Here is a 24,737-nt window from a genome sequence, read left to right on the forward strand (position 1 = left end):
ACCTTAGCTTGGTGTTTAAGCCAATGTGTGTCTCACAAATTTATCACTGAATTTCTGGAGAAACTTAAGTAAATATCTTTCTTATATATTATTTTCAAACTATAAAATTGCTATAGGATCTCAGTTCCTGTGATGATTAATCTTGCTTGTCAAGCTATATCCATACAAGTAACATTATACAGACTGAGCAGATTGTGTTTGTATATTTAGGGGTGTGTGTGTGTGTGTGTGTGTGTGTGTGTGTGTATAAGACAACAATTAAAGAAAAAGAGGCCCAAGGCCAGAGGCCATTTTTCCTGGAACATCATGATGGTGTTGTTTAGGATTCCCACTATAGAATGGAAAGCTTTTCTCTAGAAAACAAAGCAGAAGAAAAACTTGCATGATCATCTTGTGACCTTCTTGTGACCTGGTAATCCTTTTTTTTTTTTAAATAAAATCCTACAGCCAATCTGTTTTAACCCATTCCCTTTGCACAAGGTACAGAATCTCTCAGGGAGCAGCTGAGACACCTAAACAGAAACATTATCTGAAAAAAGATTGAGGATATGGAGGGAAGAGACTGTAAAGGCAGTCCAGTGCAATCCTGAACCATACCACAAAACTGTTCCCATTCATCTTCCTACCCTCCATTAGTTTCCAACACAGCCTTCAGCCACTCTCTTTAGACTATGCACACAACGCATTTGACTGCACCAGGCTTCCTGCTCTGACCTTTCTTGTAAAGGAGTCAGTAATGACAGGAGGGAACCTCAGAACCCGCTTAAACACTATTTCCCATTAACATATCAGAAATCAGACTACCCCAAATTCGTGTGTGTGTGTGTGTGTGTGTGTGTGTGTGTGTGTGTGTGTGTGTTGGAAGAAGTTACATGCCTATTTTGATTACACACACCACTCCCTATTATTGTAACTCTCTAGTTCCCCTCCTCCTACCACCAACTCCCTTCCTCTTCCTAACCAGCCTCCTTTCAGCTTTCATAGGTTTTTGGGGGGTTTTTTGGTAACACAGTTTCATTAGGGTAGTTTACAGTAGCAGGGGTCAGAGTTTGTTTACAGGAGCATGGGCATCTTACCATCAGCTATACCACTGAAGAAAGCTTCTCTCCCGCATCATCTGCATATAAATCCTTAGAGAGGCTTTTGTTTGTTTTATTGTCTTGAGACAGAGTCTCACTCTGTAGCCAGAGCTCGCTTCATACCTGCAGCAATCCTGCTGTCTCAGTCCCACACACAATTCTTTTCTAAATATTTATTTTAAAATTTTCCTATGAGTATATATTGTACATTGAACATACCCCTCTTCCCCCTTGCTTTTGTCCCCCCCCTCATTAGTTCCTTTTGTCATCCTAGACAATTACACCTCCATTTTCATCCCACAGGGTTCTTGACCTGAGTACTCCTTAACACAAATGCACTTTGAGGAATGTTTACGAATGGATTCCAAGCAATGGTTAGGAATCTCCAATTAGACCAAATTTGGGTAACCTGAGCACCAAAATAATTAGGAACAGTAATGAAGTAGAAAACATTGGAAAGTGTATGTGTGCGCGCGCAATGAAAATCCAAAGAGGAACATGAGACGGGAGGAAAGACATGTCAAGGGAGAGGCAAAGGGAGAAAAAAAAGAAAGGAAAATGGAAGAAGTATGACTTGAAAACAGAAGGAAGAGGACTTAGGGATGAAGGGAACAAACAGGATAGGAGCAGGGGGAATGTGAAGGACAGTGCCAGGAGGGGACAGATAAGAACAAAATGTAGTGACTTGGATCTATGGAAATGTCATAATGAAGCCCACCACTTCGTGGGCTAAGTTTCAGAGTTAATAATGCAATCCTGAAATATTCATAGAAAACATATTTATCGTATAAAGCCATCAATTGGCAGTGATGCAAGCAGACTAGCGAGAGGGAAGGAAAGGCTTGTGCTTACCACGGAGTAACCGTGCACTGACTAGCACCTGTGGAAGGAGAACTGGAATTGAAAATCATTTTGGATATTTGCTCAGGCAAGAGCTACCAACACGCTAAATCTAGGAGGCATCTTCTGATGAGAAGCAAGGTGTGTGCAGGGACTCACAGTTTCTCCACATCGTTTTTTAGTAGTAAGGTCGTTGATGGAAGAGGGCTGACTAAGCCTGGCAATTATATAGTGGAGGAATGAGGCAACACCTTGACACCACATGAAAATATTTCTTACTATTTATTAATGTATTGTATGTGTGGGTGCATGGGTGTCATGGTGCATTTGTGAAAGTCAGAAGACAACTCTGCTGAGCTATACTTGACAGCGCACCGCACATTCTGTATCTTTAAAAACAACAACAAAAAGGACTTCAGAAAGATCAGTGTTGAAGGTGGAGAGATGGCACAGAGCTTAAGAATGCATACTACTAAACCGGGCAGTGGTGGCGCATGCCTTTAATCCCAGCACTCGGGAGGCAGAGGCAGGCCGATCTCTGTGAGTTCAAGGCCAGCCTGGTCAACAGAGTGAGTTCCAGGACAGCAAAGGCTGTTGCACAGAAAAACCCATCTCAAATGCATGCTACGCTAGGACCAGAGTTCAATTCCCAGCATTCTCAAATGTACACTAACTCCAATTCCGAGGGCTCAGACACCCTCAAACACAGGCATTGCCCTCATGTACATTCTTGCTCACACACATTTGTAGTTTTAAAATAAAAATAAAATATTACAAAAAAGATCAGTGTCATAAAAGGCAAATAAATTCTATTCCAAATTAAGGAGATTTAAAATACAAGACAAAATGTATGATTCTAGACTAGATCCTGCATTTTTAGAGAAAAAAATGATGTAAAGGAAAAAATTTGGTAGATTAAAATGCTGTAATAATGAGTCATTTACCAAAGTTGACATTGTCCAGAAGAAGAGAATGTACTTAACTCAAGTTGACATTGAACATGATACAATAGCCAACTCCTGATCCTCCTGTCTCACCTTCTTAGGGCTGTATTACAGGCATATACTACCACTGCTGGTTCTATTTGGTGCTAAGGATCAAACCCAGGGCAAGCAAGCAGTAATGCAACATTGTAATGGTCCTCAATGGGAGGTGTCCAAAACAAGAAACCTCATTTACTAAATGCCCCGGTTTTTTTTAAGACTTATTTTAAATCATGTGTATGTGTTTTTGTCTATGTGTGGGTATGTGCATGTGAATTCTGGAGCTTCAGAGGCCAGAAGAGGGAAAGGGAAACCATGGAGCTCCTGGAGTTACAAGGGCTCAGCTCTTGTGCTGGGAACCTGGTCCTCAGCAAGAGCCGCTCTTAACCAATGGGTCATCTCCCCAGCTCCATCCAAGAATGATTTTTTTTTTCATTTTCATTTATTTAGTGACTTCATACCCACATTTGCCTGCGCCATGGCACATGACTTAAATTCAGAGGACAACTTGCACGAGTCAATTCTCTATTTCCAGGAATTGAACTCAGATCTTTAGAGGCTTGGCGACAGGTATGTTTTCCTGCTGAGCCACCTCGATGGTCCAAATGCCCAGATACTTTTTGTTTTCAACGCGTATTAGTTCTGTGAAGGACTTACTGGTATTCTCCTTGTCTAGAGAAGTCCCACCCCCACCCTACGCCGGGTTTACTAAGACAGGGTCTGGATATGTAACTCAGACCGGCCTTGGACTCACTGTGTTTGACATCCCCTTCCCCATGCTTTCTGAATGCTGAAATTATAGGAATGTGCCATCATCCCAGCCTTTGGCGTTTTTGGATTTTGCTGTTTTTCGGTAATAGAAACGGTCCCCAGGGCTTCGAACTTGGTCTTTTATTTATTTATTTTTTCCGGGGCTGGGTGGAGTGCCAGAGCACGTGTGGGGAAATGAAAACAACTTACAAGAAATCAGGATTCTCCTTCCGCCATATGGGTCCCGGGGATCGAACTCAGACAGTTGGGCCTGGCAGCAGGCGCCTTACCATATTACCAGGCCGCGTTTGACTTTCTTATCACAACTTTCCCGCTATTCCAACTAGCTAAGGATTCTGTATTTTTCCACACCTCTGCAGGCTCATCAGTGTTTAGCGACGTCATAAACGAGTATAGGCTTACTCTGCTGCCCTCTAGTGTGTGAGCTGCGTAAAGGCAGGTCAGTGCTGTTCGCTCTGGTACCTGATGTGAGCTGCATAGAGGCAGGTCAGTGCTGTTCTCTGGTACTTGAGCAGAGGCTTCCGGTTTTCCTGCAGAGAAGACTCACTGGTCCTTTCTACTGCATTTGGTCGTTAGGCAAATGGAGCTGGGGGAAGCAAGCTCCACTTCACTCACAACCAGATTTCTGAAAACTGACCATGCTCCATTTTGCCTACCTTAACGTTTGGGAGGATGGGAGGCATCTCTCTCTGAGAGACTGAAGGCTTAGTATCTACAGAATGTCTTTTAACTTGTGAAATTGGGGAAAATGTTCACATCACAGGAGTAAATGAAAGAAGTAGCACAGAGCTGTTTTTGTTCCATAATTAAAACTTACCTGGATTTTGCTCTGTGGGATGCCATTTTCTGTTTTCCCCTTCCTCTACTGTCTGATACTCAGTTCATTTGATTAGTCCAACCAGTGCTAATTAAAGGGAAAGCAGGAGACTGCCTGCTAATACTCACCTTGCCCCACCGGAATTTCAGGGCCAGGAGGAAGAAAGAAGGGGCGTGGCAGTCCACTGAGGAAGACTTTGAGGCATCTCTCTGAGCCTCCCAAATTATCCACTTGGGAGGTGGCCACCCATTTCCTAAAGCAAACTGTGGTGAGCCATGCCACCAACTGATGGGATCAGATCATAGAACCACTGAGCATTTGTTTGAATTTTATTGAAAATTGACACGGACATTAGAAAGATAATGAGCTAAACAGTGCTGGTTCTGGGATGTATCTTGTGGAAAATGAAGGCCCCAGAGGGGCAGTGACTGGTCACACCTTTGAGCAAAAAGAACCACAGAGAAGAAAGGAAAAAAACAAACACAGATTCTGGAAAACATGCGAAGAGGCTCTCAAGAGACAGGACAGCAGAATGTTGGTGTTTGTGGTATGGCTAGATGGGAATGAGCACACTCACGTGATATTTGGATGTTAAGTAAAGCCAATGAATTGAAGGCAGATTTACCAACATCAAAGCTCTCCTTCCAGATACCAAGTTGAGCGGAAACCTCTTGCAAAACCCCCAAAGCCCCTTGGAAGTTTGTGTGGAGAAACTTTGCTCTCACTAAGCTTAACCCCCCTCAGTCTTTCTCCAGCTGGATTGTTAACGCTCCATTTCTTCCCCTTGCTGGGGTCTGCAGCAAGCCCGTGGATGCTGAAGATGCGGATGTCACTCAACTTTCTCTTCCATATTCACAATCAGCTTAATAGTGGCTGAAGACAGTCAACCCATTGACCCAGAGAATTGTTTTAAACAACAAACACAGAACTCAAAACCTGGTGAACAGCGCTTCCACACCCACAGCTGAGGTCTCCTGCCCCAGTCACTTAACACCTGGGGGAGTGGTCCTGTCGTCGTCTCTGAGGTCACATTGGGTCCATTTCCAGCTCTGATGATTCTTTTTCCTGCCTTGTAAGTTTAGGACAAGACACTTGCATGTAAAACAGCATGTAAGTCAGAAGAGAGCTTCTTGCCTGGACACAGGGACACATGTACACTTGAGTGTGGTGTGTATGTGCACAGTTGCAGGGAGAGGGGAACTGGTTGGTTTCTTGCTTGAGACAATATGGAGCCCTAACTAACTCTTCTAGAATGGCAGTCTTCTCCTGTAGACTTAGAACAGCTGCTGAAGACAAGGTTAAAAAAAGCTGGAGAGGGAGAGAGAAAGAGAGAGAAAACACGAAATTAGCCGAAGAGAAAGGTCGTTCAAAGTGGAATGCCAGGGCAGTGGGCAGTGGAAGGCAGCATAGGTTAAATGCCAAGAAGACAGGAGCAGGTCACGGAGGGGACGTCACCATGGGGAATCTGTTGAGAAGGGTTGAAGAACACCACACACCGGTTTAATGAGTCTTGCTTTAATTAAAAAATAAGCACATATTAACAGCCACATGTGAATGCCAAATGATGTCTAAAAAAAGATCCAAACTAGGTGGGGAAAGCAGACTTCTTGGCTTTGGAGAAATGAAGGGTGTGTGTGTGTGTGTGTGTCTTTCAGGAAAGCCATTCCATTCTAGTCCAGAAAAATAAAAGCACAGACCATATCTAATGACTGGTTTTTGTTTCACTAGAAGCAAACAGAGTTTAGGGCACTTTAAAAAAAATAGTAACAACTGTACTAATTAAAAAGACTTCCAAATGAAGAAAAACAAAACCCGTTCCATTTACAGTGAGAACAGTTACTTAATGAAATGTAGCATCATCTCAATTCCTTTCATAAGTTCGATTGCTTTTTATATCCACCAAAGTTCCCTGATTACAAGAAGCCACACAGTGCGCCAGCGAATGGACACTGATCTGGTCCTGGTCCAGACTTACAGGAAAGCTGACTGACCATCAGGCACCATGGCAACTGGCCTGGAGCCGTCTCTTCACCATCCCATCCTAGTTTTCTATGTGAAAACTCTCAAGACTCCTCCAACATTGCCTGGTTTCTCTGAACTTCAAAAAAAAAAAAATCTTGTCTCCAGGAGCATACATAAATACTCGGGTCCCTTAGTGAAGTGGATCAGGAACCCAGAGACATGAAATTTTGCTTGGGCTTTGCCAAGAAATAGCAGTGGGACCTTGGAAAAGTTCTTCAATTTCTCTACGTGTCAATATCCTCCATAGGGGGTTACATCGGCCATGCTGACCAAGAAGTTCCCACCTTAGATATAATTCCTGCTTGCTTTTGGAAGGTTGTATAGCTCAAATGAAATCCTCAAGCCTCAAGTAGTGAATTTATATACAAATGCAAAGGAGAGGCCTCATTTCTGGGAAGGTGGATTAAAACCTCTAAGACAGCTGGGTCTACACATAGCTGGTGTTTGCCTTTAATCTTAGCACTCAGGAAATACAGGCAGGCAGATCTCTGTGAAATTGAGGGCCAGCCTGGTCTACATTGTGATTTCAAGGCCAGCCAGTTCTACATAGTAAGAACTTGTCCCCACAGAACTCCATAGCTACAAGTAAGAGGTCCTTCTCAAGGAGACCCAGACAGCCTTAACTCAGAAGCCTGGCTCCCCCGACTACTGACTGTGTATCTGAGGGTATTTAGCGATTCTGCTTTGGAGCTTTCTGTTCTTGGTGGTGGTGGCTTCTTCTGTTTTACCTCTAGGCATAAGGTTTCCTGAAATTCTCCACTTCCAGTTGGTTTTTCCCAAGAAATTAGCTCATGCTTTCTCATTGTCGCCCTGTACTTGCCTCTAGCCAGTGACCAGTAACGTATCAACGTTGCCTTCTCTCTTTGCCAACAAGAAAAGAGAGTGCACACGGACTTGCTTGCTTTGAACTAGTTACACTTTGGGCTTGGTCTTGGCTTCGGGGTATTAACTATGATTGGAGAGAATGGCCCCTGCCCTTTTGCAATGGTTCAGGAAGCCTGGAAATTTATTATCGTCTTGTGTGTTTTAGAGGTAGTGATCATACAACCACCTTTAAAATATGAAAAAAGAAAAAAGGCCATGGTCCATTCCAGTCAGACTGGGAGGCAGAAACAAGTCGCAAAACTCAAAAAGAGAGAGAGAGAGGTGGGGGGGCTTGAAGTACCAGAGCAGGGGTGGAGGGCCCTGCTGTCTGGCACCATTAAAAAAAGTTGTCAGTTAAAATAAGAACCTTCGCTTAAAAGGCTAAGTGGAGTCCAGTCCAGCTGTAGCAGGGCATACTATTCAGTACACAGCCATGGATTACTGCAAAGGAAGGGCAGAGAGACGCCATATTAGCCACAGATCATTGCCAGGTCGCCTCTAGCTGTTGCTCTGTCGCTAGTCAAACACCAAAAGCCTTACTGTGCCTCATGGCCCTGACAGCGGAAGGCTCTGCACTTCGAAGGGTGGCCCAACGCCATAATCAGATGGGACCCATTATACAACTTAAGACTAGGGTATTTTTAAACTATCAGATCCTCAGACCAAAGTAAATGTCAACCACAGCACCTCTTTTCTTCCCTCCAGCTAAGGATCTCTCCTCTTTTAAGTGGCATGTGTGCAAATGCAGAGTCAACCCATCATTACAATCATTGGGTAGACTAGAATACCCATCCAGGCAAGCCCCAAGCCTAGATTCTTTGACCAGCTCATCAGTTTACAAACTGGGATTATTAGTCTTGCTATTCCATCTCACTGGGATGGCAAGAAATGACCAATGACATGCTAAAACCCCCAAAGAGAATTCTGTAAGTCTATCATTCAAGACTCTAGGCTGGTAATAACATTCTGCTTTATTTTCCCTTCTGTATCTGTGGGGTACCCAGAATCAGAGAGAGGGGAAATATGCACTGTCTTCCCCAGAAAATTGTGTTTTATAGGAAGGGCTTGGTGCAATAAGTGTGTGGCTGACTTTTAACACAGCTTGTATAACGTGACTTTGAGTGAATGGGATCGGGAAAGGGCTGGGCTAAGACGGTAGAAGAAATAGGTATCACTGACGGTTCTTTTGAAGCCTATGAGAAGGGGCTATGGCTCCTGGGATTAGAGGAATGGGAGGACAATCCCATTGACTAGGATGCAGGAGTGTAAGGGGACAGCTCTGAGCCCCGACTGGTGCTTATCCAGCCAGCGTAGATGGAAATACCTCAAGGAAACAAGTATCAGTCACCTTCAACGGGGAAGCTGGTACATGAAAAGTAGGAAATGGCAACCCCTGAACATGTAAGAGTCTGGCAAGGATGGGGATGGGGAAGTGGGGGCACAGATGACTGGGGTACTAGGTGAGGGACTGAGGTATGGAATGTGTCTCCAATCTATGTCATGGCTGGCTTCTGGGTCAGAGGCCAGACATCATAATTTGACTCTCAGGCTTCTATAAACACTCGCAGGAAGACAGGGGAGGGCATGGGTTGTATGCCCCCTAAACATGGTAAGGGGGAAATAAAGAGAGGGAGGCCCAGCTCTGTTGCACAGGAAAGGGTGCGTCTACAGGAAGCCCAAACTGAAAAATGAAAAGAGAAGGGGGGGGTTAATGAGTGAATGGATGAATGTACCCCTAAAAAAAGTCAGAAGGAAATTAAGTCGTAACTAATAGATAAAGTAGAATAGCTATGTTAGATGGTCTTAAAAGTCGTGTTCACTGGCTCCTGGAACATGCTTTCTCATATGAATGGCAGCAGTAATGGCATTGAAAAGCAAAATAAAGATCAAAACCCACGCAAATAATTTTAAAAATCTGTTCTTGACATACAATCCCACATACACACACCAACTGATCTAGTACTGCTTTCACAGTCTAGTACACAGAAGCTTGCCAAGAAAAGACAACCGACTTGGGCTTGAAATCGGCTGCTCCAGCTGTTTGCTGTCTCTCACTTGTAAGTCATGGCTTTAATGATCGTTTCCCAGGGTTCATTTTAAGGGTGGCCACTAACAAAGATGTACTCAGGGAACTCTGAATGAAAATGTGTCAACCAGTGTGCAAATGAAATCTGAATTAGCCTAAATTGAATTCACCAGGCTACATCTTCCCTGCTGTCATTGAAAATGGTGGAACAAAGAAACTCCGTATGAACTGAGCTCCTACTATGTCTCAGACACTTGGCTAGGCACTTGGACTATGGTAGTGATGATATTATAGGAATTTAGTCTTCCTAAATAGAAAGCTGCTATTGGATGATGCTGGTGCCCTAGCAGAGGCTCCAGGGCTTGGTTTTAAACCAGGCAGTAAATGATTTCTGTGTTCCTTTAGCACTCATTTGTTTGGCTCAGTTTCCTGGGCTTTCTGTTTCTGAGGCCTGGACGGACTTCCTTGCCAGGATTTGCTTGAAAGGAGGATGCTTTTGCCAGCTGCCTCAAGTCTCTAGTGCAATGGTTGCAGCCACTGGTTTAATGGCTAACAGCAGACTCTCCATATAAACCACTGCATGGCTGGGCCAGGGGACATCTTCTCAATACTTTAGTCCCCAACCCAAACAAACCAAAAGTAAGAAAGGCATTTTATGAGACCACTGGGGTACTTTCAACACCAATTAGACATTTTATGTTAGCAAATTATCTTGTAGGTGTGATAATGATGGCTGTGTTTGTTTTAAAGCATCATTTATCACCTAGAAATATATACTATGTATTTTACACATAAAACGATACAGCTTTTGCCTTACAATAATCCAACAGTTGTGGGTAATTGAGGAAGCAGGATTAGCTGTATGTCAATGATTCTTTGATGACCAGGCTCCAGGAATATGAGGCTGAATTGTACTATTACCTCTTCTCTTCCCTACATTTGAAAGTTTCCATGTTAGAGTTTTAAAAAGAAATCTAAGTGTGCTGTTAAAAATATCTCTATTTAATTTCCCTCTACTACCTGATTTGGGTAGAGTATACAAAAGCTATGTGATAGCATGGAGTGTTCTGTTTACTCCTGTAGACACAACCACTAGTCCTCAGGCATTCTAAGAAATACCTGCTAAATCCTTAGCAGAGGTTTTCACGAAGCTTGTACTTACAGAATTAATATATGTTAGTGTGTGTGTGTGTGTGTGTGTGTGTGTGTGTGTGTGTGTGTATGTGATGTATCTGCAGGTACCCACAAAGGACAGAAGAGGTTGTCAGATGCCCTGGAGCTAGAGTTACAGGCAGTTGTGGGCTGCCTAAAGTGTGGGTGATGGGAACCAAACTCAGCTCATTTGGAAGAGCAGCAAGTGTTCTTAACCACCTGAGCCGTTTCTCCAGACCCAGAATTAAATCTTTAAAAAAATTAATTTATTAGCACTGTTTGTGGGCACACATGCCATGGTGTAGTGTGATCAGAGGAGAACTTTTGGAGTTGGTTTCTTCTTCCACCTCTACATGGGTTCTAGGGACTGAACTCGGACTGCTGGGCTTAAACGGCTTTCTGTGGAAGGCAGATGCTGTCACTGAAGCTGCTCAGTCCCTCGCTAGCCCTTACAGAACCAAATGGAATGATTTCCCTGGAGTAGCTAAGTCTCTTCACTGTCTTCCACCGAAATAGGAGAACTTGAACCCCACAGATAAGGAGCAGTTAGTAGGGGGAGACAGAAGCAATTTCCTAAATCTAGGGTGTGTGTGTGTGGGGGGGGAGTCAATAGTGACTGTGACATTGCAAGCAAGGAACCCAGCAGTTTCCTGCATCATCACAATCCATTTTCAAAGTCATGATTATGGCTCTATGGAAAAAAAAATGTCCGAGCTGAAACGTTACTCGTTGGTCTTCTTATGCTACACAGCTGTTCTAGCAGCAAAGGTCTGCAAATGCCATCACACACATACCTCCAATCAGACAGGCAGTCATTCCACATGTAGCATGCCCACTTCAAACCATGACAGATTACATCTTCATACTGTAAGTCTTGGGAGGAAACTAGCAGGTCCAATGAAGCCATTTCCTTCATGGTTAACTCTATGTATCACAAGTGTGGGGTTTAGGGAGGTATGTTCTAGAAGCCACTGCCAGGTCTATTTAGAGTTAATAAAGCTTACCAGGACCCTGGGTCTCATGCAGCATGCAGCAAACAGCAGAGTTAACTGTAAAACAGTAAGAGCTGATGAAGATGGAGTGAGCATGAGGAGAAATCCAATACTATGAACCGATACAAATAATGAAGTGTTAGAGGTCAAAGAGATTAGGAGAGACAGGGAAGGGAACAGGGAAGGGTGGCTTGGTAGACACCCCTGGAACACTGGTACTCTTTCTTAGTCTCTTTAGGGGCATCCAGAGGAAATTCTAAAGCTGGGACTTGATCAGATCCAACCACAATCTGTCTAAAAGAAACATTACTACCACAGTTTCTACCCTCCTCCAAACCATCACCAGCAAAAGCACCACGGCAGCAGAGTAGCATAAGTTTAGTGACATGTCTTCTAGAAGTTAACCAATTGCTCACAGAGACGCATAAGGAGCCCAGACCTGGGACCACTCACACATAGTAGAGTATGGATGGGGACAGGCTGGCTCTGATTGCTAGTGTAAGGTGCCACATTCCAGCAAGGTTCTTCCATCGAAGAACTGGAAAAGGGCACTGTCACCAACCCCAGATACTTCTGGAGAGTGGGGAAAGCTATGTCCCTATCCAGTCTTCTGCACGAGATGGGAGGAAGTCAGTCAGTTTGAGGGCGGGGGGGGGGAGTCTGGTCTGGGAAGAGTTTTCACTGAGCATCTTAAAGGGACTATATACAGCAGCGGTTCTCAACCTTGGGTCCCCAATCCCCTTGGGGGTTAAATGACCCTTTCACAGGAGTCACCTAAGACCATCAGAAAATGCAAAATTAGTCATCAAGTAGTAATGAAAAAAATTTTATGGTTGGGGGTCAGCACAACATGAGGGACTGTATTTAAAGGTCGCACAACATGAGGGACTGTATTTAAAGGTCGCACAACGTGAGGGACTGTATTTAAAGGTCGCAGCGTTAGGAAGGTTGAGAACCACTGCTCTACAGCATCAGGGCAGCCTAAACAAACCGGGTGATGACAAATTCTTTTATTTACTTTTAGTTTTTTGAGACAGGGTTTCTCTGTGTAATAGTCCTGGTTGTCCTGAAATTTGCTCTGTAAGTCAGGCTAGCCTCAAATTCGAATGCTGGGATCAAAGTCATGCACCACCACCACCCAGTGCAAAATAAATTTTAAAAAGGAAAATATGAATCATTTCCTGCTAGTATAACTAATATGCCATGACTGATAAGTTAATAGGTGGTACATCCAAAGAGGTTTTCCATTTGCCTAGTTGAACCTTACTACCAAAAAAAAAAAATCAGTGAATTTGATATGTAGTTTTAAGATTCTATTGTGGGGGTGGAGGTGGGGCATGACAGGCAGATCTCTGTGAGTTCAACGCAAGGGTGGACTACAGATTGAGTTCCAGGATAGCCAGGGCTACACAGAGAAACCCTGTCTCAAAAAACAAAACAAAACAAAACAAAAAAAACCCCAAAGATTCTATTCTGGAAAAAAAAAATATCTGGACCAAGTTGGTGAAAATATTCAAATTACATATTATGTAGTCAAATTGGATAACAAGATCACAAAACTTAGTGCCTTGACATATAAAATGGTTTACATTCATGGTGTGATTCCTACGTGATAAGCCAGGTACAGAGGCAAAAAGATACTTCTTCCTTCTGGAAAGTATCCAGTGGCTGACTCAAATCAGTGGCTCAAAATAGAAGGTCATGAGCATGGTCACCTCTGGATCTTAAGGATCCTTTAGTAAAGAAACTGTTAAATACTCCATCTCGGAATTCCCTGAGTCCCACTGCACAAACAGCCATAGAGCACAAGGGAACCTCTGGATGTGTTCTTGCCAGAAACATTTTCTTCTTCTCTGGCTCTGAAATAAGGAATGGGTAATTTCTGCAAGCAGAGACTGGGGTAGGGTCAGGACTATTAACTCACCCAACACTTGGAGAAACAAAATGGTTTCTGAATCGTTCCCCAAGCTTGAAAATGGCTGGGTATAACTAAGCAGCCAGCAGGAAGAGGTATAGCAAAGGGATGGGGGATGGGAGACAGGGTGCAGCCTTCAGTGGCAGCATTCACCTTTCACAGGCTGCAGCTATGGAGAACTGAGGCAGAGGCAGGCTTAGATTGTAGGCCCCTCCCCTCAGATGTGGGACAAGCAAGCAGACCTGTATGCTGCATAGCACTGAAAGTCTAGATCAGTGGTTCTCCACCTTCCTAATGCTGTGACCCTTTACTACAGTTCCTCATGGTGTGGTGACCCCCAACCATAACATCATTTTTGTTGCTGCTTCATAACTGTAGTTTTGCTACTGTTATGAACCGTAATGCAAATATCTGTTTTCCAATGGTCGTAGGCGACCCCTGTGAAAGCGTGGCTGAACCTCCAAGAGGGGTCTCGACCCCCGGGTGGAGAACCACTGGTCTAGGGTCTAGGGAAGCGCATTTAGCTTCTGCTAAAAGATCCTGGCCTAGCCAGCCTTCCGTTCCTCTCCTTATCCTTCTACCTCTCTCACAGTTTGTTTCCTACTCTCTAGCCCCTCTTCCCTTTACCATCCACCATGAGTTGGTAGAGCTTTTCCAGACGGGCCAAATGGCAAAGCTGTACTTCTGGGAACGCTCTCCTCCTCCTCCTCCTCCTCCTCTCAGCAACTCAAACTTGGGTGCCATGGGGACACTGAAGACTACTTGAGTCTACCTGGCAGCCCCGCAGTTCACACCTGAGCACCAGCCCCCTTGGCCTCTAGGTCCTGCCAGGTGGTGGATGGAGTGAGGGGAGGGGATAGGCAGGAAAAGAGAGATCACACACACACACACACACACACACACACACACACACACACAGCAGTCTGCTACTTACTTCTTCTTCTCTTTGTCCCTTTTCAGAGTCTGCGAGCCCCCAGCCTGAGAACCCTGAGACTGGAGCAGCTCAGCCGCTGTCTTTCTCTGTTTGAAAGCATTCACTTCATCATCCAGGGATTTCTTCTTATCCTCCAGCTTCTTCTTTTCTTCCTGGTGCAGTTTCTTCAGGCGGTCAAACTTCTCATGCAGCTGGCGGAGAGGCACAGGGAGGTTAGAGGGAGCCCCGCCCCGAGCAGTGAGCAGTCCCCAGCCCAGCGAGGACCAGAGTGGGTGGGAACCACTGTGGCTACAACTCTGCAGGACTCTGGGACATTAGGAGACATTCCTGCCAGTGACCGCCATGATGGCACCAAGGATGATTGTAGATTGCTGTAAATGTTCTCAGAATCTCTGCTCCTGAAATGGTCAAGGAACAATGTATTCTGTGTATCCAAACATTTTATTTAAAAGAACCCTTGTAGTCATTGGGTGTGGTCGATAATAGTATTCAGTTAGTTTGTTACAAGCCAACCACTAAATCTAATATATAGGGCTGGAGAGATGGCTCAGAGGTTAAGAGCACTGGCTGTTCTTCCGGAGGTCCTGAGTTCAATCCCAGCAACCATATGGTGGCTCACAACCATCTGTAATGAGATTTGGTGCCCTCTTATGGTATGCAGGCATACATGCAGGCAGAACACTGTTTACATAATAAACAATCTTAAAAAAGTCTAGTATATAAAAACTGTTTTCATTAATACAGCACTCTGTTTTCTTTTTGAGACAGGGTCTTGCTGTGCAGCTCAAGCTAACCTTGAACTCACAATCCTCCTGTATCTACCTTTTGAGTACTGAGCTTACAGGTATATGCCGGCATGCCTAGCTTACAACACAGTTGAGGTAGGCTCTGTTATTATGTCTGTTTTATGAGGAAACTGAAAGTCTCATAAGTGAAGGCATTTGCCCAAGGTCAACCCAGTCTTTGGAGGATTATATAATGGGATCTCCCACATGTAAAGCTCTCCTCCTGGCTAAGCCCACCTTAGGATCTACCTGTCTGTGCTCCCTAAGGCTGGATCACAGGCATGTGCAGCCATGCCTGGCTCTTGGTGTGGGTGTAGATCTCAACTCAAGTCCTCATGCTTTCAGGGCAAGCTTTGTATCTTAGCCTCCCATCTCAGCACAGGAGTGCTAGGATTACAGATGGGTGTCACTGCATCTGGCTTTTCTGTGCTTTCCAGGAATTGAATGCAGGTTGTCAGGCTTGACTGGCGAGCACTTTTACCCACTGAGCCACTCAGCCAGCCCAAACTGCATGTGCTTAGAAAGGACCATCAAATCTTGGTTTAAAGAACCAGCTAGAACTGCACTAACGCAGATAGAGGTGCTAGGTGTGGGGCTCAGTGATAGAACACTTGTCTAGCATGCGGAATGACTTGTCTAGCATGTGGAATGACTTGTCTAGCATGTGGAATGCCTGGGTTCCATCCCACCTACAGCTAGTGGCTAGCATGTTGGATGGCAACACCTCTAAACAATGAACAGAATGAGGAAATGTCCCAGCCTTAGGGAATGAAGGTCAAGGAGACACAGATGTCATCAGAGTCTCGGCCACCTGAGCTGCACTGCAGTCGTGCCCAGAGGCTACAAGTCCCTCCACCCTCTAGCTACTCGGTCAAGGCTGAGGCCTCTCGCCCTGCACTCAGTCTCTCCTCCCACCTGCCTGCTCTCTAGGCTCACATTTACCTCTTTTTCCGCCTCCTTGAGCTCAGCTTCTTTCTCTTTGACTCTCTGGACAAACATCTGTCTCATCTCCTCTTCTTTTTTCTGGAGCTCCCCTAGGAACTCATTTCTTTTCGCCTCATATGTCTCCTGTAAACTGTAGATACAATCAAGTCAATTCCACTGGCTCCGGGGCAACCCCTGCTCAAGAAAACGGGCCCCAACCATCCTGAGTCATCTCATCCTCTCTTCCCTAATTCTAATTCTGACCGAGAAATGCCAAGAGACCCACAAAAGGGGAGGGGTATGCTTAGCATGCAACAGCAATATTACAGAGCTACTGAAGGGGGCAGAGGAGCCCTGGTGAACTGCTGGATACCTTCTAGAAATATTCTCTCTCTCTCTGTCTCTCTCTCTGTCTCTCTGTCTCTCTGTCTCTCTCTCTCCCTCCCTCCCTTTCTCTCTCTCTCTCTCTGTCTCTCTCTCTGTCTCTCTCTGTCTCTCTCTCTCTCTCTCTCTCTCTCTCTCTCTCTCTCTCTCTCTCTGTACAGATGAGGAAACTGGGGCTCACAGAGGTGACGTGACTCGCTGAAGAGTGTACACCTAGTTAGAGGCAGAGCTGACACCAGAGGCCGGGTCTCCTGTTTCTTCATTTAAGGCCCCCTCCCGCTGTACTGCACTGCCGGGCCCCGGCTCTGAAATCGACCACATTGACGTACCACTTCCTCAAATACTCGCTGAGATTATTTATACCTACCACGGAAGTGAACAGTGTGAATAGACATGATGCTAGTTGCTCAGCCTCTAGAGTCCAGAGCCACCATGCCTGTCCTAGAAGAACTCAGGGTCTAATGGGAGATGCCTGGATCAAGACCACTGCCCCTGGTCCTCATTTAGTTTTCAAAAAGGGAGAGTCAGCCTGGTGAAGAACAAAAGGACTGTGCTCCCAAAACAGAGAAGCATGTGGGAAGGCAGAAGCGGGGAGTGGCCATTCTCGAACAGGCTTGGGGGAATCGTGTGAGCCATGAGGAGTGAGAGGGGAGGTTCTTGAGTCTGGAAGAAGAGGACATGCTTTAGACGGCACATTAAAGAAGTGGACATATATCCACAGAGCGGTTTACATCAGTCAGAACATGAGGAAGTCTACTTGGCTATTCTGGGAAGGAAACTTTGCAGCAATTCAAGTGTGAAGTGGCAGGATCTTCATGTTAAGGGCTGGCAGGGAATGGAGAGATCTGGAGGGACAATAAGGGCTGCAGAATTTCTAGGTCTTGGGAGAAATCAAAGCTGACTCTAGACAGCTCTCCTCTGAATAGCTCACACGGACTTTCTCAAGTATATCTTATTCTCTTTGTGAGCATCTTTCTTTGAATCTTAGTGCTTTCTTTGAATCTACGTTAAACTTTGCTAATACCCCCCAAAGAAACTTGGACCACTAGGTAGACAGTAGAACATGAACAGCAACAGGAAATGCTGGAAAGGGAAGAAGAACACGGACCAGACGGCAGACTGTTGGGGACTCAGATCAGGCATCCATAGGATGCCTGAGCACAAATGTCTGCAGAGCAACGGCTTCAGAGTTCAATGGCAAAGTCTTGGCTTTGGATTCATCAGTTACCTAGTGGTAATTAGGGTTGTGAGAATAGAAAGAACCAGGACAAAGAGACGAAGTATGAAAGAACAGAGGTTCCTTCCTCCATGGAAGGAATTCTGAGGGAGCAGCAACATTTAAAGGAGACAGCTGAAGAAAATGAGCCGGAAAGTGAGACCAAGGAGTCAGAAGACAGAGAGGGAGAGGGATGATAAAGCTGGCCAGGCCAATACTGGAAGAGCTGAAGGTCTGCAGAAGGTATCTCAAGAAAGCCGAATTAATGTTTCACATCAAAATCAAAGATAAAAATCAAGCCACAATGAAATCGGCCACCAACCTACAACTACAGGCCCTTTTGTGGAGAGCTGGAGGCGAAGCCAGATTGCAGTGGGTTGAGAAGGAAGGAAGTGAGGGAGGAGGAAGAGGAACAGTAGATCAGAAATGTTTCTTTCCTGTCAGAGACAAACCTCTTGACAGGGGAGGAACTGGCAAAGAAAGAGCAGAGCTAAAATTTAAAAAAAAAAAAAAAAAAAAAAAAAAGGACTTCATCAGGCAGGAGTATTTCCGAGCAAGGTAGCCAAGGGGCAGGGGAAGTGAGTGAAGAGGGCGAAGATACTGGAACAGAAGTACCGAGGATGGGGCACAGGAGGAAAGGCCGGGACTGAAGGGCCAGGTAGAGGCACACCTCCTTCCGGATGCAGATGAAAGCTGTGGAGGTGAAGGAGAGCAACAGAGGAGTTTCTGCCAGAGACAAACTCGCTTTCCCCCAGCTCAGGAGCTCTGGGGCCTTGACCTGCCTACCCTCAGAGGGGTGGGAGGCTGCCATTCCTAAAGCAGACATCCCCCAAAGGACTGTTTGTACAGTGTTCTGGGCCCCCTTTCTGCTATGAACAGGTTCTGTGGCATCCCAGAGGCCATTTGAATGCCTTTTCCTCCCACAGATAATCCCCCTGGCTTGCTCACGGATGTCTGACATTTCCTGAAAGGAGATGGAGTCATGGTAAAGGGCAACACATGGTAATTCAAAATGCAGGGCTGATGACACATATTGTGTATACAGAGCAGATATTTCCACTGGTCTATGGCTCCCACCTGTGCAATAAAAAGCACTTTAGATTCTGAAACACCAGTGAGTATTCATCTTCAGTGGCCAAAACAAAACTCACACTGAAATGCTCCGGCAGTGGGGGAAGAGCATCACGCAGGTCACCAATACAAGCAAAGTGACTGTGGTCCTGTTTTGTATTTTCCTGCTTATTTATTTATTTATTTATTTATTTATTTATTTATTTATTTATTTATTTGGTGCTAGGGATGAACTCAGGGCTCGTGCATGTTAGGCAAGCACTCTACTACCAAATCACATACCCAGCTTTCCTTTTTTTTTTTAAAGGAATGCTCTTGCTGCGCAGCCCTGGCTGGTGCAGTGCTTGCTACATACCCCATAGCAATCCTTCCGCATTAGCTTTCCCAGTGCTGGGGTTCCGGGCATGGGCCACTATGCCTGACTTTTCCTATTTGCTTTCTGAGAACAGGGAAGAAGGGAAAGACCATAGTGGAAACCTGTCTTAAGCACAGCAGAGCCAGATGAAGAAACAGGGAACAGAGAACAGTTCCTAACTGCTACCCAGTAGAACAAAACCCCAGCTCAGGGTCTCTGTGAGCCTGGCTGACTAGAGCAGTTATGTATGGGAGGGAGGGGTGGAAGCAGTGGGTGATCAGCAAAGTGGTTTCTCCAGGCCCCTCCCTTAAGCAAGGTGGTGGTAGCTCTTCTGGCAGATGTGCAGACACGGAGAGGGAACAGTCCAGCAACACTGGTGACTCAGGAATTACTTTGGGCCCTCTGGCTAACCCCATGCCTCTCCTCTCCTGCTGATTCTCCAGGGCAAGGCTTCCTGAGCCGGCCTGGCCTGGCGTGAGTGGTGGTACCTGAATGGTTTGCTGTCGGGGTCGGTGTCCTTGAAGCCCATCTCCTCCAGCTTACAGCGGCGGTACAATTCATAGTGCCGGGTGTGGGTCTGCTCCCGCAGATCCTCCATGTTGACCCGAATCAGCATCTCCCGCAGCTTCACAAAGTCGCAGTGGGCCTCATTTTCAACTGCATAGTGGGGATCGGGGCATGGGAGGTATATTGAAAGGAAGGCCAGCAGAAGAAGAAATGGATGAAGTGAGAAGTAAAATGGCTAATGGTGACATCGCCTCACAACCTCTTTATACGGCACCTACAAATTTCCCTTCATTCCATTTTCTGTGAAAACGGGAATGAAACATTAGGAAAGGGCACTACTACTGTGCAAATATCTAAGAGCTTTCATTAATGCCTCAACACGAATTCGCCAAGCAGACTTCCACAGGAATATCTGCTCCGCACTGCTTTGCAGATCTATCCATCCACCCACTAAATATTTGTGGTATCTTTGTTCCCAGTAGTCTCTGTGGCCCAGATAATTCAGAAACGAAGCCGTGGGGCTCTGCTCTTAGGGACCTGCTGCTTAGTGGGAAAGCACATGGACACAGGACAATATAACGCAATGCCCAAATTACAGACATGGAGGGAGGCGTGGCTGCAGTACAGTAAAAGCCCAGAAGAGGGGGACGTGGGAACTCCCAGGAGAGCACAGGCTTCCCCAAAGACAAAACCTCTTGGATGACTCTGGAAGGAAGAATAGAATTTATCAGGCAGAGAACAGAACACAATCTTCACGAGGTCTCCAGAAGGCTAGGCAAGGGCACATAGAGAGCAACTTGCAGAGTCAGGCTTCAAACTCGGGTAGTGTAGGGGAGAGGCAAAAAGACCAGAGATGGAGTCTCCAGAGAGCAAGGAAAAAGAGCTAGGGTAGCAAAAAGGTCATGGGGACAAGGAGGGGCAGACCTCAGGTGTGGCCCATGTGGATAGTAGAAGCTTTCAGGGAGGAGTTTTACCAAGGGTGGATCATGGCCTGACCACTGCAATCTTAAGCAGGAGAAAGTGGGCACCATTTCTTTGCTTTGTGGGCAAAGGTCTGCATTTTGGGCAGTAGACGAGAATGTGAGAGATGTGGACTAAATCACAGCAAAGTGGACTTCTGGCCCGAGCAATTCTGCAGGCAGGGCTCTGTCAGGATGTCTCCAGGCCTGGATCCACTGTGTTGGATGGTAGTGTTTGGCCATGTAGAGATGGATGGTGGTGTCTGAGAGGATGAAAAGATAAGTTACCCAAGATTCTGTCTCTCGGGGTCTGGGAGAGGACAGTAGGGACAGAGAGGAGGGGTTCTGGAATGACAGAGTTGAGTATAGTTGCACCATTATAGATGGTCAGATATGGTCATCAGAAGTATTTGTCCAAAGTCCAGAGTGGTCCATGTACTCTTTCTACTTAAGGCCCCTTACACTCAGGCCTGAACTCTACCTATTGCCATAGAACATAAACTAATATAAAAAGCTGCATCAATAAAATAACTCCTTGGGAGCAAGCTATCTGTATCTGCTTCTCTAACTCTGGACAGTGATCTCTGGTCAGGAGGAATGATTCTAGAGCCAGACATGGTGGCACACCTGTAATTTCAGCACTTAGGAGGTGAAGGCAGGAGGGTCAGGAGTTCAAGGCTAGCTTCAACTACATAGTGATTACAAGGTCAACCTAGACTACATGAGACCCTATTTTTTTAAAAGAGAGAAAAAAAAAGAATAGTTCTAAGTCTCTTTTAGGCTCCCAAGCAGTGTTCAATTGCTTCCTCATTCAAAAAGAATAGTCAACTCAGGAGTTCAAAACAAATAAACAACAACAAAACTCAGTTTGGGATAAGAACAGGGTAGGCTAAGTTGGAGGAAGGAAGTCACTGGAACTATATCTGCTGGTTTGTCTCCTCCCATCTCAGGTTTCTGTCTTTCAGGCACAGACTCCAAAGGTGTGACTGTTGGTTCAGAAGCCACTTCCCAATGTTCCTAGTGTAACATCCTGTGGTAGTTTGAGTGTAATTGGCCCTCATAATCTCATAAAGTGTGGCACTGTTAGGAGATGTGACCTTGTTGGAGTAGCTGTGGTCTTGTTGGAGGAAATGTGTCATTGTGGAGGTGGGCTTTGAAGTCTTATATATGCTCAAGTATGTCCAATGTCTCAGTGCACTTCCTGTTGCCTGTAGGTCAAGACGTAGGACTCTCAGCTCCCTCTCCAGCACCATGTCTGCCTGCATGTTGCCATGTCCTACCATGATTATAACAGACTAAACCTCTGAAACTGTAAGCAAGCCACCCCAATTAAACACTTTCATGGTCATGGTCTCTCTTCATGGCAATAGAACACTGACTAAGACACATCCCTAGCTCCAAATGGTGAAGAGCAAAACTTAGTGTAGCTCTGCCCAACAGTCTTCTCCTACCTATGGGACATCCAGACAGGGGATGTAGCTCAACAGTAGCTTTCATCTAGCATGCATGAGGCCTGGCTTCCGTCTCTGACACTGTAACAAAGAAGAACTGAGGATGTAGCTTAGTGGCAGAGCACTCGCCTACCTTGCATGAGGCCCTGAGTTCCATCTTGAGCACCACACAAGAATGAAAAGGAAAGAAATCCAGCTACCGTGAGTGGGGCTTTGCTGTGCCTTGAATCATACCAGTCTTTGTATGTGAGGTGGACAACTCACCATCAACTTTCATCTTTGCTTTTTTGCAACACAGTCTCCCCAGGCTGTCTTTGAACTCACGATCCTCTCATCTCAGTTGCGCTCCACCTCCCAGTACTGGACTTACAGATGGATGCCACCCTTCTTGGGTGCCCGTTCTCCTTTATTTGCCCAAGGATTGGAAAGAATTTACAGAGAAACTGCCAGCCCTGGCCCAGTTTACAGCCATAGACTCAAGGCCCCCAACTCCTGCGCACTGTAGTGTCATAGGGCTGACAAGAGCAGCGTAGTATGTGTGACAGACCACAAAAAGAATTGTCGTGAGTGTATGCAGTAGATATCTGATTCTTTTAAATTATGAAATACTCATATACATATATATATGTATATGAGTACATGAAATAGGTATGTGCAATTTAAAGAAATTCAAAATTTTTAAATATCTCCACAACCTAAGTTATTGTTACTGGTACCTTGGAAGCCCCTGCTGGCCTCTTTTTGATCTCATGTCCATCTCTCAATTCCCTGCCTCCTCTGGCAATGAAACTTAGGCATTATCCTGACTTCGGGGTTTAACACTCATTTGTGTATTTTTATTTTAATTAATTTAGTGTGGGGGTGTGTGGGGGGTGTACGTGTGCACTCATGTGGGTGCTGGTGTTTGTGTGAAGGTCAGAAGACAACTTTTAGAAGTCAGCTCTGTCCTCCACTGTGGGGCCTCTGGAGATCAAACTCAGGCCATTAGACTTGGAGGAAAGTGCCTTTACCTTGCCCCACAAGCCATCTCACTGGTCCCCTTTTAAAGGATTATCTTTATATTTATGTGTGTGTGTGTGTGTGTGTGTGTGTGTGTGTGTGTGTGTGTGTGTGTGTAGGGTGTCTGCAGAGGGCAGAAGAGGGTTCTGATCCCTTAGAGGTGGAAGTGAGTCTCATGGTGTGGGTGCTGGGAATAGAGTTCAGGTCCTCTACAAGAGTAACAGGTGCTCTCTACCTCTGAGCCTTTATTCCAGCTCTTGTTGTTTTATAAAAATGATTTCATCATTTATCACTCATGCATGCATTTATAAAAATACATATCATGTTATTTTAGCCTACTTTTGGAATTCATATAAATAGAAACCTATCATATGCATTCTTGTATGAATTTATTCAGCTCAGCATTGTGTTTCTGAGATCCATTCACACAGATGTAACTGCAATTAATTCATTTTCATTGCTGTCTAAGATCCCATTATATGACCATTTCACAAATTACCCAGTCTATTTTTATGGACACCTCATTGTTTGTAATAATTTATCATTATGAATAGCACTGCTGTGAACATTCTTGTGCTTCTCCTAACGACATAACTCACTCCTATAGTCCTTTCTGTGTTGTGCCAAGTCCATTCATCTTTTGTTGTTTCGTGGGGGGGGGGGGGAGAGATAAGGGAGTACTTTCTCCATTAGAGACAAAAGGAGTCTGCTCATATCATAGAATCCAGGCACAGGGCCAGAAGCTTGCTGCTAGTGACCCCTGTGGCTGTTTGAGACCTAAACTGAGCAGCAGAAGCTGAGACAAGCTAGGAACTTGTCATATCATGGCAGGGGGCAGCAGATACACAAAGAAGGGGCTCTCTGAGTGCAGCCCATCTGTGGGAGACTCACCCTGCACAGTCCCCCAAGGATACTGTCGCGCCCTCATCATCTTGTTGCCGATCTTCACTTCTTCCGTGCTGCCAACAACGGCAAACGGCAGGTGGGCCTAGAACAGAGGCAAACAAGCACTCAGAACTCCAGAAGAAAGATATTGAACACCCCACAATGTAACTGCTGCTCATCTCCAGGCCTTCCTTTGGGCCTTCCCCTGCCATGTCACTCACTGCCTCAGCACGGAGAGGTGTTTATTAAGCTCCAGAGTTCCACAGCCATGCAGGGATGAGACCTAGTTCTTGCCTCTCTGTTCTGGATAACAATGGCATGGTTGAAAACATAGGGAACAGAGCAGGAACATATGCAGATACATGACCTAGCAACCTAAATTCACCAGTCACAGTTGCTGGGGGTGGGTTTATGAGCATCAGAAGGGGTTGGGCACAGACTCTGGCATCACTGCTCTCTTTCTAGAGTTTGAGAGCACAGTCTAAAACCATTGAGCTAGACTGTCCTTGTTCTTGCCCACCCTAGACAAGAGCTCACACTGACCCCATGAGCCTAGAGGGCAAATCACTAAATCTTCATCCACGAGCTCAGATGGTGCACAATAAGGGCCCTAAAGAAGTAGAAGACAAGAGTTGGGGATTTAGCTCAGTGGTAGAGCGCTTCCCTAACAAGCGCAAGGCCCTGGGTTCGATCCTCAGCCCCAAAAAGAAAAAAAAAAAGAAAAAAAAAGTAGAAGACACTTCCTCGCGCTTTGGGAGCTTGCGCTCTTGTTGATAAAGCCTAAATTACATACTGAAAATTCTGTT

At 45.4% G+C, this 24,737-nt stretch overlaps 1 protein-coding gene across 5 annotated transcripts in view; it reads right to left on the reverse strand.

Moving 5' to 3' along the window:
- Positions 1-4,830: 4,830 nt before the first annotated feature.
- Septin6 (septin 6) overlaps positions 4,831-24,737 on the reverse strand; it is a 72,542-nt gene continuing 52,635 nt past the window's right edge. Inside the window, exons 6-11 of one of the 5 annotated variants that reach the window (XM_059250384.1) lie at positions 23,938-24,034; positions 19,619-19,787; positions 16,123-16,255; positions 14,396-14,586; positions 11,559-11,603; positions 7,658-7,817 (exon numbers count right to left, since the gene is read on the reverse strand). In XM_059250384.1, the coding sequence (XP_059106367.1) occupies positions 11,600-11,603; positions 14,396-14,586; positions 16,123-16,255; positions 19,619-19,787; positions 23,938-24,034 (594 nt within the window). In that variant the 3' untranslated portion in view covers positions 7,658-7,817; positions 11,559-11,599. Of the gene's footprint in view, positions 5,799-7,657; positions 7,818-8,329; positions 9,058-11,558; positions 11,604-14,395; positions 14,587-16,122; positions 16,256-19,618; positions 19,788-23,937; positions 24,035-24,737 lie in introns of those variants that run through there. The other 4 variants (XM_059250385.1, XM_059250383.1, XM_059250381.1 and 1 more) reach the window with 4 other exon arrangements.

Source organism: Peromyscus eremicus, chromosome X, assembly GCF_949786415.1.
Source record: "Peromyscus eremicus chromosome X, PerEre_H2_v1, whole genome shotgun sequence".
In the NCBI taxonomy this organism is placed as follows: domain Eukaryota; kingdom Metazoa; phylum Chordata; class Mammalia; order Rodentia; family Cricetidae; genus Peromyscus; species Peromyscus eremicus.